This window comes from Bicyclus anynana, chromosome 20 (assembly GCF_947172395.1).
Source record: "Bicyclus anynana chromosome 20, ilBicAnyn1.1, whole genome shotgun sequence".
Classification (NCBI taxonomy): domain Eukaryota; kingdom Metazoa; phylum Arthropoda; class Insecta; order Lepidoptera; family Nymphalidae; genus Bicyclus; species Bicyclus anynana.
The window spans coordinates 8,668,432-8,682,903 of record NC_069102.1 but is presented as its reverse complement, the minus strand read 5'-3'; the positions used below and the strand labels follow the sequence as shown (position 1 = coordinate 8,682,903).

The following is a 14,472-nucleotide window of genomic DNA, read 5'->3' as shown; positions in this document are numbered from 1 at the left end:
CTATGTGAAATGAACTACATCAGATGTTATATTCTATCGGGAATTGCTCTCAGATGCGTAAATGCGGGGGCTTAAAAGCTTTCATACTCCGGGCTCATACTCATGCCCCATAGAATTTCTTGGGAAAAATAAATAAAAAATATATGACTTAATGTGCGTTATATGAACTATTAAGACTCCAACCCCTAGTGGTTCGATGCAACTTAAGCCACTTAGCATAACCATTGGACCAACGAAACAGATAAGCAAATGGTTAAGAACTGCAATTTTTCGCTTACGTATTAGAACGTGTAGATATATCTTTGTCAAATTAAATGTATTTATATTAGAAACAATATTAGATATCCAGGCCTTTGTAATTTATAAATATCTAAAGGATATCTAGTGTAGGTACAAGACGGATGGTATCAATAAAGGGATAGTTAACTGTAACGCAATACATACGAATGATACGTAGTAGTCTGGTTATTGCCATTTATAAAGCCAATTGGCAGAAGTAAAGTCATGACATTGACCTTTGGAGCAGAAAATAGAACATCAATTTGTTCCATTATGAGCCCTTGAAGAAAACTAACGTTGACAAACAGGAGGCTGAGCAAGAAAATATGTAGATTACTTTGAATTGAGCAGAATAAAATGTAAAATTCGCCTTTTAGGGACTGAACTACAAAATTGGCCTTTTGTAGGGCCTCCCAGACATTGCAGCTTTGCTTGTAACAAGCTCCCTGAGAATCTAATGTGTAGCTAAAGTTAAAATTGTACATCTGGATTAATTTACATTCAAAATATCACATCACACCCAATTCCTCTTTTTCTTGTGTATCTCCCTTGCTTCTTCTATTTTTTTTCAAGCCTTTCATACAAGTCCGTCGTTTTAGAGTATTCTTGACCTTTATTGACATGAATTTGGCCCTGAAACGTTCGCCTTCCCCTTTCAACATTTCCATTGACCCTCGCTTTATTTTTATGCATTTAAATTATATGTCTCTTTTTATTCATCTTTTCTGAATTTATCCAAATCCTCATCTGAACTTTGTGAAGTTAAAGTTGTTATTTGTTTCTACAACGTAAATTATTCTATCAGATCAGCTAGTAAGTGGAGAAACCGAGGCAGGGGGATCGACAGGAGGATCCAAATCGTCTTGGGGGTCTAATTCATCAGGTTCGATTGGATGCATTTGTACCATTGTAAATTTGGTTCAATATAAATTTGAGTTTTGTGAATGATCTGCGTGATTATGTATAATAATATTGTATTTCGTAGTGATTATGTATTCTATTATTGTATTTCGTAGAAAAATAATTAAGTATTGCATGATCTTCTGTAGTGTATTAGATAATTTCTTAGGAGCTCTGATGTAGAATAATGAAAAATATGCATGTCCAAATTGTAGGTAGGCGTGATTATTTGTTTCATTATTTGTAGTAAGTATTATCATGAATATTGTTTTATAGCTATATATAATTAGAATTAATAAATATTGAAAAGTCTTGCTTAATCGCTGCTTTCAGTAACTCTATAATATTAATATACTATTCTATCAACATTTGATTTATCATTATTACTAATTAAAGTATTTTCTATGCATTCTGTTCAATATTATTGAAAGCTGTAAAAAACAAGACTTCTTCTTTATAATCCTTTTCCTTACATTAGACTTTATCTTGTAATATATAATTATAATGTTCTAAAATGATCTTTCAATCCATTGTAGTGTAATTAGTTATAGTAGAAATGTTATTTTTTTTATTAAAGGTTAAGGGTATCACTATTGCTAGCCACTAACAGATAAGGTAGTTAAATGTTAGTAAAGTTGTTTAATAATCTGTATTTAGTAGATCAGTAACTAACTTAAACTGCATTGAGATTAATGATGTCATGATGATTAATACAACCTGTTTAATTTTCAAGGTGGTAGTAAAGGGGGAGATCGGGACAGATACCCAGCTGACGTGGATCGTTACCCCGATGACGACCGGTACTATGAAGACGATCGTTACCCATCACGGCCTGACCGGTACCCAGATGACCGGTATCCGGTCGGCCCAGAACCTTACCCTGATAGATATCCCGGTGATCGGGACCGGTATCCAGCTGACAGATATCCGGACGATAGATACCCTCCTGGCGTAGGATCAGATCGTTATCCAATCGATCGTTTCCCTCCACCGATCGATCGGTATCCTCCAGGTGTAGATAACAGACTCCCAGCATACCCAGGTGGCAGATATCCAGCAGGAGACCGATACCCAATTGACGGAGGACGGTTTCCTTACGACCCACCAAACGACATTGGTGGCAGATATCCAACTTCAGATCGGTACCCTGTCAGTCGATATCCTATTGACGTTTACCCTGACAGATATCCGGCAGACCGGTACCCAGCTGACAGGTATCCGGTACCAGACAGGAGGCCAATGAGACCATGGTCTAGCAGATATCCTGACAGATACGATCAGGACCGATACTCTGGCTCTAATGATTGGGGCAGGTACCCATTCAGTCAGTATCCTGTGGGTGTGAATAGAGATCCTGGACCTTTGGGTGGTGATCGTTATCCCGATATGTATGATAAATATCCGCCGACCGGATCATCATATCCTGGTAAGCACTATATTTTAATCAGCACTTGTAATATATTTTATTTATGATTTTTTTGCGAGTATTTGGACGTGATATCGAAAATTACAGAGCCCAATTTTAAGCGATTAAAGATAGAGTCTTCTGTAATGAACATTATAGAAGACACTAACTTCAAACACTTGAACTAATTATATTTATATTTACAAATTAATATATTTATTATCAAATAAATTATAAATCAAACATAACATTACTTTGCAATATATGCAATGCGAAATTTTTTCATTGCATATACCTACTTATCGCATGTCTAATTTGTCTCTATTGGTAAATTATATATTAGGTTATGGTCGAGGTGGCTACTATGGTCAAGACTACCCAGTTGGGGACAGATTCCCAGCCGGAGATCGATATCCACCAGATCGAGGAGTTCGTCCTGGCACTGATAGGTATGTTAATAAGTCATTTGCTTTTATGCTTGTAATTATAAGAATTCTTTCTTAAATATAGTCGTACCTTTGATTTATAGATATCCTGTGGACCCGAGACCTCCATTTGGATCAAGAAGACCTGTAGAAAGACCAGGTGGTTATCGTGGAAGCTATCCACCAGTGGGATTAGATAGACCTTTAGGTGAGTAATTTTTTTGAATCTTTTGACAATACGAGATTTTGCTTTTTAAGATTCAATGAAAATTTTAAATTCATTCCAAATTAAAAATGCTTTATTTTAGGAGGAGGCGGTTACGGTGGTTATGAACCAGATGGACCCATAGGTCCCGTTGGAATTCCAGTAAATCCTCCAGTTGGTGGTGGTGGAGGTGTTATCAGTGGTCATATTGGAGGACCGATTGGAGGTCCAATTGGTGGACCGATAGGCGGACCGATTGGTGGACCTATTGGAGGGCCAATTGGTGGTAGACCTCCCATTGGTCAACGACCATGGCAAGGCTCGAGATGTGAAGACGATAGCTTTAGACAAGTAGGCAGGCAACGCATGCAACGGCGATTCGTACGCCGATTTACAACTGCTCAATCTCTGGCACATTGCCAACGAGAGTGTATTGAAGCTCGCGATTTCATTTGTCGGTCGTTCAACTACAGGTATTGCTTTGTTTATGGTTTAAAATTTATGTCAATTGTGATAGTGATGCTAATGCAATGGAAATATTTGTAGGGATGTAGGTTACGGTGCTGAGCCACGTGACAATTGTGAACTGAGCGACCGTGATACACGAGAATTAGATGCAGCCAACCCAGCGCATTTTGATAATACAGCAAATGAATACGATTTTTACGAAAGGGCACTTGGTCGGAACGCTGACGATTGTTTAGACGGTAAACAAAATTTATATTGGTAATTAGAGTATTACTTTATGTATATTTATTTATTGTTGTTATTATAACTATCTAGTATCACAAGTATGTAACGAGGATGGAATGGAGTTCACTCTACGACTACCCGAAGGCTTCTATGGACGCATGTACACTTATGGCTTCTATGACCGATGTTTCTTCCGTGGCAATGGAGGCGTTAACAATGTTTTGCGCATCACTGGAGCTCATGGCTACCCTGAGTGTGGTACCCAACGGGTAAATACGTCAAATTACCTTGTTACACTTATTCAAATTCACGAAATGGATAAATGATGGATATTAATGATGTTTTTAGTACGGTGATACGATGACGAACATTGTCGTCGTGCAATTTAGTGACAATGTTCAGACATCGAGAGATAAACGGTTCAATCTGACCTGCTTATTTAGAGGACCCGCTGAGGCTGTTGTCACTTCAAATTACATTGGAGCTGGGTGAGAAAATTGTGTAATTGTGGGTCTATTTGAAGATAAGTTTACTTCTAAGAATGGCTCAATTATTTGTCTATAAATTAGAATGTAAACTATCGACAGTATTTTCCATCATATTCAAAACAAAAAACTGCTTAACGATTACCACGAAATGACTAAAAGCTCCGAATGGAATTGAAATTGAAACCCATTCGGAGCACCGGACAATAATGACATGAGTTTGGCTGTTTATCCATTTCAATATTACGGTTTAAACACTTTCATTAGACGTAACTTATTTTCAAATAGACACAAAATATGTTTTTTTAAATATAAATAGCTAGGTATATTAACAGTTAACAGTTTGCGTGAGTTACTGTGAGGCGTGCCAATATTGTGAATATTATTTCAGAGTTCAGGGAAGGTAGTGTGATTCTTGGAATTTTAGAATATATTTTGTTTCGGGTTTAGGGTTTCAGAGAATATAAAGCTTATTTAATGTCTATGTTTGAATGAGTGTTTACTTTTGCGTGTTTGTGTTTGAATTCCTTGCTGTCTGTGCCAGGTAGTTAGAGGAGGATTTATGTTATTTGCGCAAAGCATGGGTATATGTTTTTGAGTGCTGTTATTAACTAACAGCTACTAACTTTGGACTTTGAATGAAATCTTTCTTTAGTTTTCATGACTCTATTTTAAAGATTACTATGGAATCTCGTTGATTTTAATGAGCAGACACAATTTTTCGAATTATAATTTCAAAGTCATCTTTAAGTTTCATTCAAAGTCATCTGGTTTTATAATGAAGCCCATCTAAAGTCTAACAGTAGATTTGGTTACGATTTGGTCGACAGGTCTGGAAGTCCGATACCGATAGAGTATTTGCCCGAGGAGAGTTCGTTGAACTCGAAGGTCAGATTGCTAATCCTGTATCAAGGCAGACCGACTACGACAATCGCTGTGGGAGATCCTTTGACATTTAGACTTGAAGCACAGGATGGATATAATTATGCCACGGACATATTTGCAACGAATGTGATCGCCAGAGATCCTTATTCTGGGAGATCAGTGCAACTCATAGATAGAGTCGGGTAAGAACTATCTGCTATTCATTTGAGCCAAAGTAATATTGTAAAAAGAAATATTTTAAATGGTTATTAACGTTTAACACAATTTTTATATCCACTAGTACGAGGACTTGGTCCGCTTTAGATTGCCATTTTGTATGTGCTTATCAAAGTTGATAAAAGTATCCTTAAAAAATTCTAAAATATTTTTAGATCTCATTAAGAGCTGTGGTTCTTAAATGTTTTTTAATTGAAAACATTTATTTATAGAAAGTTGAGTGTATGGTGGCGATGCTAGGAAATCTGTTAATTCCTTTGTTTTATGTAGTGATGCAAAATGAGTTTCTATTTTCAGATGCCCAGTCGACCCGGATGTTTTCCCAGAATTAGACAAAGGACGCAACAGTGACTCGCTAGAAGCTAGGTTCAACGCATTCAAGATTCCCGAATCTAATTTCTTAGTATTTGAAGCTACCGTCAGAACTTGCAGAGATGGATGCCAACCTGTAAGTATTATAAAAATAAACTAGCTTATCTGAAAGTTGTTCTGCCAAATAATGCTAAAAAGCGATTAAAAATAGGCAGTAGAGTTAAGAGGGTGAAAATACTTTACGACCTGCCAAATATGCAAAAAATTTAAATCGGAGGACCACGATCTTTTTTGACTGGTTTTTACATAGTACCTATAGATGAAGCCAACCTAAACATTACCTCAATCAACTTTTCAATCAACCTACTTTAAACTAATTATTTTATAATTAACATTGCTGAGACGTAAATTAGGTACAATAAACTTAATATGTACCTACAATAGTTGTAGAGACTGCATGTTTGCATGTTAATATGTAGGTCATTAGTGTATATTCGAGAAGAGAGGGCATGTAGCCGTGTTGCACGTCGATTCTCTTTCTACAATCGCTAACGCTTATAAAATAAATTTATGGCACTAACAAATCCTATCGACAATTTGATCACATGTCGATAGTGAATGTCATTCCCATACATTTTTTAATTTTCGAAGCGTTTATAGAAAGAGAATCGATATGACACATGCCCAGGTTTTATGGTTGAAATTAGGTTTAATCAGCTGTTGTAATTTGTAATTAAAGCAGTCCTTCAGTGGCGTCAGTTAATCATTTTAATGACTGAATAATCTATAGATACTAATTTTATCAATGCGAAAGTATGTCTGTCTGTCTATCTATCTGTAACCTTTTCACGGCGAAACGGCTGAACCAGTCAAGATAAATTTTGGTATAATAGTAAAAGGGACCTTGGAGCAAAACATAGGGTAGGTACTTATTGACCCTAAAATAACATTAAGGAGAATGGAAAGTCCTTTATAGAATTAAAGTTTTAAAAATTTGTTTATAAATACGAAATATAATGTGATTCAAGAACTTTTAAAATTCAACTCCTAAAGTGGGAAATAGGGGTTGAAATTGGTTTCCACGCGGACGAAGTCGCGGGCGTCCGCTAGTAGAGAATATGTATTTCAAATTACATTTTTCGTTGTTAATATAACTTGATAACAATTATTTACATACGTCAATGAGTTTCAATAAAAATAATGATCATCTTCTGTTATCAGACCGCCTGTTGGGGTTGAGTCTAGGTTATCTATTGCTTAATGCTTGTTTGTTACATTTAATCTAGGTATTATAGAATGCCTATTTGTGAGTTTATTTCTATAAATAATAATTAGCCAATCAATCAAATGATTCAATAATATTTATATTTTTATAAGTTCAAGTACTTACTTATTATTTAGTAATTGTATCTTGATTGTATCAGAATTATCTACATAGATAATCATATAGGTAGGTATACCTACACCTAAGTACATTGATTTTTAAGAAACACTATGATTTGGGTTCTTCCTATGTGTTATTATTGTTCTACATTGTTGGTACCATTTTATATTTTTTTACTGAAGTGTGACTGAAGTCTTTAGTTCAATCTAATTTGCCAGAAAAAAACGGTTAAAAGGACTAAATACCTATTATAGTTTTCCAAGATTTGTCTTATTGATTTTTGCTTAGATAACTCTAAAGTTACTTTAGCAAAAATCTATATCTTTCATTACTTACACACCTAACTACTTATTATTAACTATGCTGCAGCTGACGACGGATAACTCAAATTGTTGTCATAATTAAAAAAAAAAACTTTAATTCATGTTTTATAGGCATACTGCCCAAGTCATACCGGACGATCTGAACCATCATTCGGTCGTCGGCGAAGAGATGTCAACTCAACCGTTGAAGCTGATAGGAATAACACAACTGAAACTGCGAAATCTGAAGAAGATACAAAGAATAAAACGGATAACAAGAGCGAGGCTTCCGTATACAAAGTGTCTTACGAAGAGGCAACCGTTGATAAATATCTAAAGAATGACGTCGAAACTCCAAGTCATGTTAGGAAGATGATCGAGGTAATTTGAAAATTATTTTTAGTTCATACGACAAATATTAAACTTATTGATGGTAATGTAAATTTGCTGACTCGGCAAACATTGCCATATAAATTTTCGTATTCGATAACATTTGGATGCGTTTTGTTCCTTAAAGATAATCTATTCCCCTTTACGTTTTTCTATTATCTTATCACTATCATTATTTGAATAGCCCACTACAGGACCAGCTTCCATCCTTAAAAAAGTGTATTGGAGCTTAGATATCTATCTATTTTCTAAATAAGTAGATAATATTTACCTACCTAAAAGCCAAAGGTGAAACACTCATCATGAAATCTTAAAAAAGCTTGACGTGCAAAATTTAAATTTGGCAGTTTAATGTCATAGTTGGTAGACGTCCGCTATTTACTGACATGCTGATTTTGCAAGAGAGCCAGATTAAGGAGATTTAAAGTCTGTTTATAAAAAAAAAGAAAGAGTAGAAAAACGCGATATCCATGATCGGCACAATCGTGTGTCGGCTAGTATTATATGAAAAACACTTCTTAATACCGCAGTCACATTCGTTCTATTAAATATTTCAATTGCAGGTGTTCGACAACCGCAACGAGTTGCTAGAAGAAAACGGTCCGACAGCCGACTCAGCTCCCATTGTGGCTGCAGTCGGTGTGTGTGTGTCACCGTACCATTATCGGGCTCTACTGGTCGCGCTGTGTGTGTTACTGTCCCTTCTGCTGGCCATGTTGACAGCTGCACTGTATATTTATAAGTAAGTTTTTTGGTTCATGTGGGTCACCATACCACTACCGGGCTCTACTGGTCGCGCGTCTACTGGACTATTTCCACGCTTGTAGAGTTGCGGGGGTGTTAAAAGCACCAATTTAATTTAATTTTAGAATTTAAACTATCGTGAGTATTATTTATATTAATTTATTACGAAAGCATGGCTAAAACTCACGTGATACAACGTCAACCAGCTCATGACTCAGGGCCCCGTATGTGTTCGTAACTAGTCGGGCATACTCCAATGTTGTATCACGTGAGTTTTATTCGTTTCCTTCTTAATAAATTAATGATGCCATTCATGCTTTATTTTGCATTCAAGGAGGTATTGGCGCGTTCTACGTAAGAACATCGAAGTGACATCGGCGCCCATGCACCGGGCAGCTGCGCCGGCGCCGCGCCCCACGCGACCGTCGCTCTTCTCCGCCTCACATCTGCACAAGCCTTTCTCTTTAAGGTAATTCGATTGATTTAATAGTAAAAACAAGCTCTGCACAGTGCACACCTTGCTTAACACGTACGCTGTGGTACGAGGTCAATTGACCTCGTTTGTCGGGCGTGTTCAAAAGTTACGAGGTCGATGGACCTCGTGCCGTGCTATATAAAGTTTTAGTATGAGTTCAAAGAACCTCGTACCGCACCAGAGGAAAGTGCAGAAAAATCAGTGCCGCAGCGAAAATGTTAAAAGTAAACTGGAGATCAATATTTTATTTGTTAGGTTAAGTACCAGTAGCGCCACCTATTTGAACCAATCGAAACTATGTAGGTATATTATGCAGCCGTTAAATAATTAACAGTTTAAGAGAATTTTCATTGATACATTATACCTCCCACGCGACCGTCTTTCTTCTCTGCCTCACATCTCCATAAGCTTTTCTCTATAAGGTAATACTAGTGAGTTAACAGTAAAAAGAAGATCTGCACCCCTTGCTTAAAAGTCACTGGAGATCAATTTATTTGTTAGGTTAAGTACCAGTAGCGCTACCTATTGGAACCAATTGAAACTGTATTTTATGCAGCCGATAATATATTTGACATTTGAGAATTTTCATTGATACATTATACCTCCCACGCGACCGTCTCTCTTCTCCGCTTTACATCTGCATAAGCCTTTCTCTATAAGGTAATATGAGTGAGTTAACAGTAAAAAGAAGCTCTGCACCCCTTGCTTATATGTAACTGGAGATCAATTAATTTGTTTGGTTAAGTACCACTAGCGCCACCTATTGGAACCAATCGAAACTATGTATAATAAGCAGCCGTTAGTTTAATATTTATCAGAGAATTTTCATTGATACAATATACCTACATCCGAAATGTAATAAATTATCAAGATGCTTTTTTTGAATTAAAAAATGCACAGATTAAATTACTTAATTCTATGACACAGCGACATTTATTGTTTTTAAATTGCACTTGGTTTCTATAAGAAAAAAATGCTTTTTAGATTTGTACTTTGTTTATATGATGCATTAATAGTCAAGTGGATATGACCTCTGCCTCCGAATCTGGAGGGTGTGGGTTCGAATCCGGTCCGGGGCATGCACCTCCAACTTTTCAGTGTGCATTTAAAGAATTAAATATCACGTGTCTCAAACGGAGAAGAAAAAAACATCTTGAGGAAACCTGCCTGCCAATCCGCATTGGGCCAGCGTGGTGGACTACCTATTGGCCTAACCCCTCTCATTCTGAGAGGAGACTGGAGCTCAGCAATGAGCCGAATATGAGTTGAGAATGATGATGATGATGATGAACTTACATCCTTGCGTTCATCATTTTTTATTAAATTCACCAAAAAACAAACTGTCTTTAAATACTTCAATTTATTTCTAGTGGACTGGGCAGAAATTTCTCCGAAGGCGAGGAAGCTGGTTCGTCGGGACGATTGGCGAACGCATTCGACGACGGCAGTGAACCAATATACACTGACCCCTCACTGTTCGAACGGTCTAGGTCTCTGCGGTCGCTGCATTCACTGGACCTGAAACCCGACCGACGCGACCATCGTGCATGAAAACATGAACTACCGTCATTTTAAATGTATGCTCGCATTATGAAATATTACCGCGCGAAGTTAATTGTGTCTCCTACAATAGGTACCTATTAAAAACATTTAAAATAACGACAGTGACTGTAATCTTAATTTCAATCAAAAGTTGTAATTTAAATTAAAGAAAGATTTAAAAAGCAAATTACCAAAAGTCTAATAATATCTATCTATAGGTAACTATTCCCATATTAGTAGAATATAATTTAAACTAAAAAACACTTAAACATTAACTGGACTTATGGAGACGTGAATTAAAATCTATTAAATTCTTTATTAGGCGTCCTCATAGGCTTGGAATATTATGGCAGTGGCGTGTACCTACAGGGTAGGGTAGGGTGCTTAACTAAGGTATGCACTATATTTCCTTTTCCAAAGCAGGTTCGTAATGACTTACGCTCCTAAACTTACTAAATAATATAAATGCGAAAGGTCATTCATCACGAAATCTCGAAAACTACTTGACGTACCTACAGAGATAAAATAAAAGTTTGGCAGAGAGGAGCTCAAATTTAGTAGAAGTCCGCTAAGAACGAATTTTGCAAGAAGGCCGAATTAAGGAGGTCTTAGGGCGGACGAAGTCGCGGGCGTCCATTAATATATTGTATCTAACGGGTCGAGTTAAGCTTCGGTAATAACAGTTACGGCGTCAATACAGAGTTTTTACTTGCTTAACAATACAGCATTTAAGGATACTTTTTTGAAGGAGGAATAATGTAGGTACCTATGTAATTTCAAAATAACTGTGTGTTTTCAAGTGCCTATAGCTATTTATACGATACTAAAACATAATCAAGCTCTTTTTAAAACTTTCGTTAGTCTATCTTTCTGTTTGCCCAGGATAATCTCCGGAACGGATAGACCGATTTTAATCGGACATTTACTGGAAGTTAATGAATCCCTGTTCATTAAGTTTAATTAATTTTACTTTTGTTTCGCGCGGAAATATTTCAATAGGTGAGTAGGATATACTAACTTTGATAATAAAATTCTACATTCTTCACTAACTAAATAAGTCTTGACTGCCTTAATGTGCTCAGTTTCTAATTGGCCCAAAGATCTTAATTAGATTTATAATATTTTTTATTTAATTTTCTAATTCTATTCTATCTTTAAAGATTTTATTGTAAGTCAGTATGTACTAATAAATAAAAATATTTTACAGTGATTGTTGTGGTTTCTTATTTCCTAATTTCCGTTATATTTTTGAATACCGTGTGTGAAGTCTGCCAACCCGTATTGGGCCAGCGTGGTGGAATATTGGTCTAACCCCTCTCATTTTGAGATGAGACTCGAGCTCAGCAGTGAGCCGAATATGGGTTGATAATGAACACTTTTATTTATATTTTCGCATGATAATAGTTAATACGTTCGCTTCTTTACGACTACGACTCCGTCGTGTTCCGTACGCTCCATCTGTATATTATGAATTAATCTGTGGGTCTAGTAAAGTTTAGTATAGTTCGGTCCTTCGTTATCAAACCACATTTGGTTCACTGCTGAGCTTGAGTCTCCTCTCAGAATGACAGAAGTTAGACTAACAGTCCACCACGCTGGCTCAATGCGGAATTAAGAAAATTCTCTTGTATGCAGATTTCCTCACAATGTTTCCTTCACTGTTAGAGACATGTGATATTTAATTTCTTGAAATGCAAAAAACTGATAAGTTGGAGGTTTTTTGAACCCACACTCTCTGGAATCTGAGGCAGAGCTCATTAATATGCTATCACAGCTCTTAGTAGTTTATTATTCCCTAAGAATTACTTTTATAAACAAAATAAGTGATATTTATAATCTTTAATAGTCAACCTTAAAAACAATTCTGTTTAGAACTTAACAACTACATAATATGATAGGGTGCAGGTGTGGGGACACTCATCAACGGAGTGTCCAAATATTCCATTTCACTGGTGCTGGGTACTGGTTCCACTTGAGATTGCAGTTGCTGCTGCAGAGACTCATATAACTTGTGCACCGACTCAGTATGCTGTGTCCCAGGTTGCAATGCCTTCATCAAAGTCTGTATTCTAGTTTCAGGCAACTTTGGGTGTATGTACCATAAAAGTTTTAATAGATGTCTCGTTACATTGTCTTTTGCGAGGCCAGCGAAAAAGAACTCATCAAATAAGACCGTACTAAAGTCTTCCCCTTGGAATTCATCCGGCAGTTGTATCAATAGAGCGACAAGTGTGTGTAAAAAGGAATCCTCGTAAGCTCTGCCATCTTTACAGCTACCTAGAATACTCAAAATTCTTAATATAGCTCCCCTATCTCTGAGTTTAGCAGAGTGGAGAGTGTAATACATAGCCAGAACACCACATACTGAGCTTTCCCTCATGTATGCTTCACAGGCATCAGGAGGTGGACCAGAATGTTCTATAATAGTGATGGCAGATTCTCTCTCATCAGGAGGCAGTTTGTTATGCAGAGCTCTCACTTGGTCATCAACCATCAATGACATCAATGCTGGCAAATACTTGGTCACAACCTGACTGTCAAGCTTTGGCTCCTTAAATTGTTGAGTATCAATGATTTGCCATGCACTCAATCCCAATGCTAACATTCTCAATAATAAAATCAGAATTGGATTATCTCGAGGAAGCCCTTCAGTGTTTATTAAATGCTGCAATATTTTAATAGCAGATACTGAGAGAAAGTTGACAGCGTAGGGATCACACAATGTCATAGAGAGGTCACCGATAACTTGTTCTGTACCCTTTTTTATGTTATCCAAGAATCCTTGAAGTTCTCTTGATCTTTTTATGTCAACATTTCTCTCTCTAATGCATGCATCTAAACACCATGTGAATTTGTGACAAGGATCAACAGATATAATCTCCTGTACCTCTGAATCATGAAGAGCCATTAAAAGCTCAGCTCTCAAAGTACAATAATGCACATTGCTCGTTCTAAGGAACAATGTGCGTAGAAATTGAAGAACCATATCATATAGTTTAATGCTCGTGCCGATCATGTGAGCTAACTTCTGTACTACACCTCCTTGTCGCCTCACTTTTGGCGATTTAGAGAAAAAGAGGTTTGTTAAGTTTTCATGATCAAATAGTACATTCTCTTTTTCTCTTATGTATTGACTCAACAATGGGGACACTTCATCACCAAACAATGACTGGTTGTCCTGCCAAATTTGCCTCTTCACTTCTGTTTGCGTGTCATTGTACAAATCTCTATCTCGGACTAATACCTTCAGATATTTATCATCTATGTGTGGCGTGTTCTTTAGTATGCCCATTATTACAGGCCTGAGGGCCTTCACTTTGACAACAGGAAAGCTCTTTGATAACAGTTCTTTAAGTTTCCTTTCATTTTCCTTCCTCTCTTTCAAGTTCGATTCATTTTGTTCCTTCTTAGGCTTTGGTCCCATTTCGTTTATTTGCGATATCAGTTTATCTCTTAACTCTTCCAACACGGATGTGTGAAAGTCAAGTCGGCGAACGCCGTGGAGGTCAAGCAGGGGCAGCATAGGTCTTAAAGATGGCAGTAAGATACCGTTTTCGAGTTGAAACTCTTCGATTGCCTTGAGCGGATCCGTGCAACTTGTGAGGGCATCTCGCAGAAAAGTTTGCCCAGGCACTCCAACATCTTCTAAACCAGTGCCAGGTAATTTACTAGACGATGCCATAATTCAGATCTTTCTTTAAACTATTTTAAGCTAAAATCAGATCAAGAAACGAAAAATGCGGTATTCCATGATCAACAACAATAATAAAACCACAGATTATAACCATAAACGTCAAAGTCAAACTAAAACTAGGGATGTTCGATGGCCA

General features: G+C 36.8%; 2 protein-coding genes across 4 annotated transcripts in view; one reads left to right on the top strand and one right to left on the bottom strand.

Annotated features, from left to right (window-relative positions):
• Positions 1-11,852, top strand: part of LOC112051031 (uncharacterized) — a 40,720-nt gene extending 28,868 nt beyond the window's left edge. For 2 of the 3 annotated variants that reach the window (XM_052887826.1, XM_052887825.1), the window contains exons 10-23: positions 1,085-1,162; positions 1,913-2,605; positions 2,928-3,033; positions 3,114-3,217; positions 3,318-3,687; positions 3,761-3,921; positions 3,998-4,176; positions 4,256-4,395; positions 5,223-5,459; positions 5,791-5,941; positions 7,624-7,872; positions 8,445-8,623; positions 8,960-9,094; positions 10,471-11,852. In XM_052887826.1, coding sequence (XP_052743786.1) covers positions 1,085-1,162; positions 1,913-2,605; positions 2,928-3,033; positions 3,114-3,217; positions 3,318-3,687; positions 3,761-3,921; positions 3,998-4,176; positions 4,256-4,395; positions 5,223-5,459; positions 5,791-5,941; positions 7,624-7,872; positions 8,445-8,623; positions 8,960-9,094; positions 10,471-10,651 — 2,963 coding nt within the window. In that variant the 3' untranslated portion in view covers positions 10,652-11,852. The remainder of the gene's footprint in view (positions 1-1,084; positions 1,163-1,912; positions 2,606-2,927; positions 3,034-3,113; positions 3,218-3,317; positions 3,688-3,760; positions 3,922-3,997; positions 4,177-4,255; positions 4,396-5,222; positions 5,460-5,790; positions 5,942-7,623; positions 7,873-8,444; positions 8,624-8,959; positions 9,095-10,470) is intronic. The other variant, XM_052887827.1, reaches the window with a different exon arrangement.
• Positions 11,853-12,466: 614 nt separating this feature from the next.
• On the bottom strand, positions 12,467-14,422 carry LOC112051028 (negative elongation factor B). The gene has a single exon (XM_024089489.2). The coding sequence runs from the start codon at positions 14,322-14,324 to the stop codon at positions 12,525-12,527; it is 1,800 nt and encodes a 599-aa protein (XP_023945257.1). The 5' UTR covers positions 14,325-14,422; the 3' UTR covers positions 12,467-12,524.
• Between the last annotated feature and the right edge of the window lie 50 nt (positions 14,423-14,472).

Excerpts from the sequence above, each read along its gene's own strand:
- LOC112051028 (XM_024089489.2), bottom strand. The coding sequence starts at position 14,324 with ATGGCATCGTCTAGTAAATTACCTGGCACTGGTTTAGAAGATGTTGGA.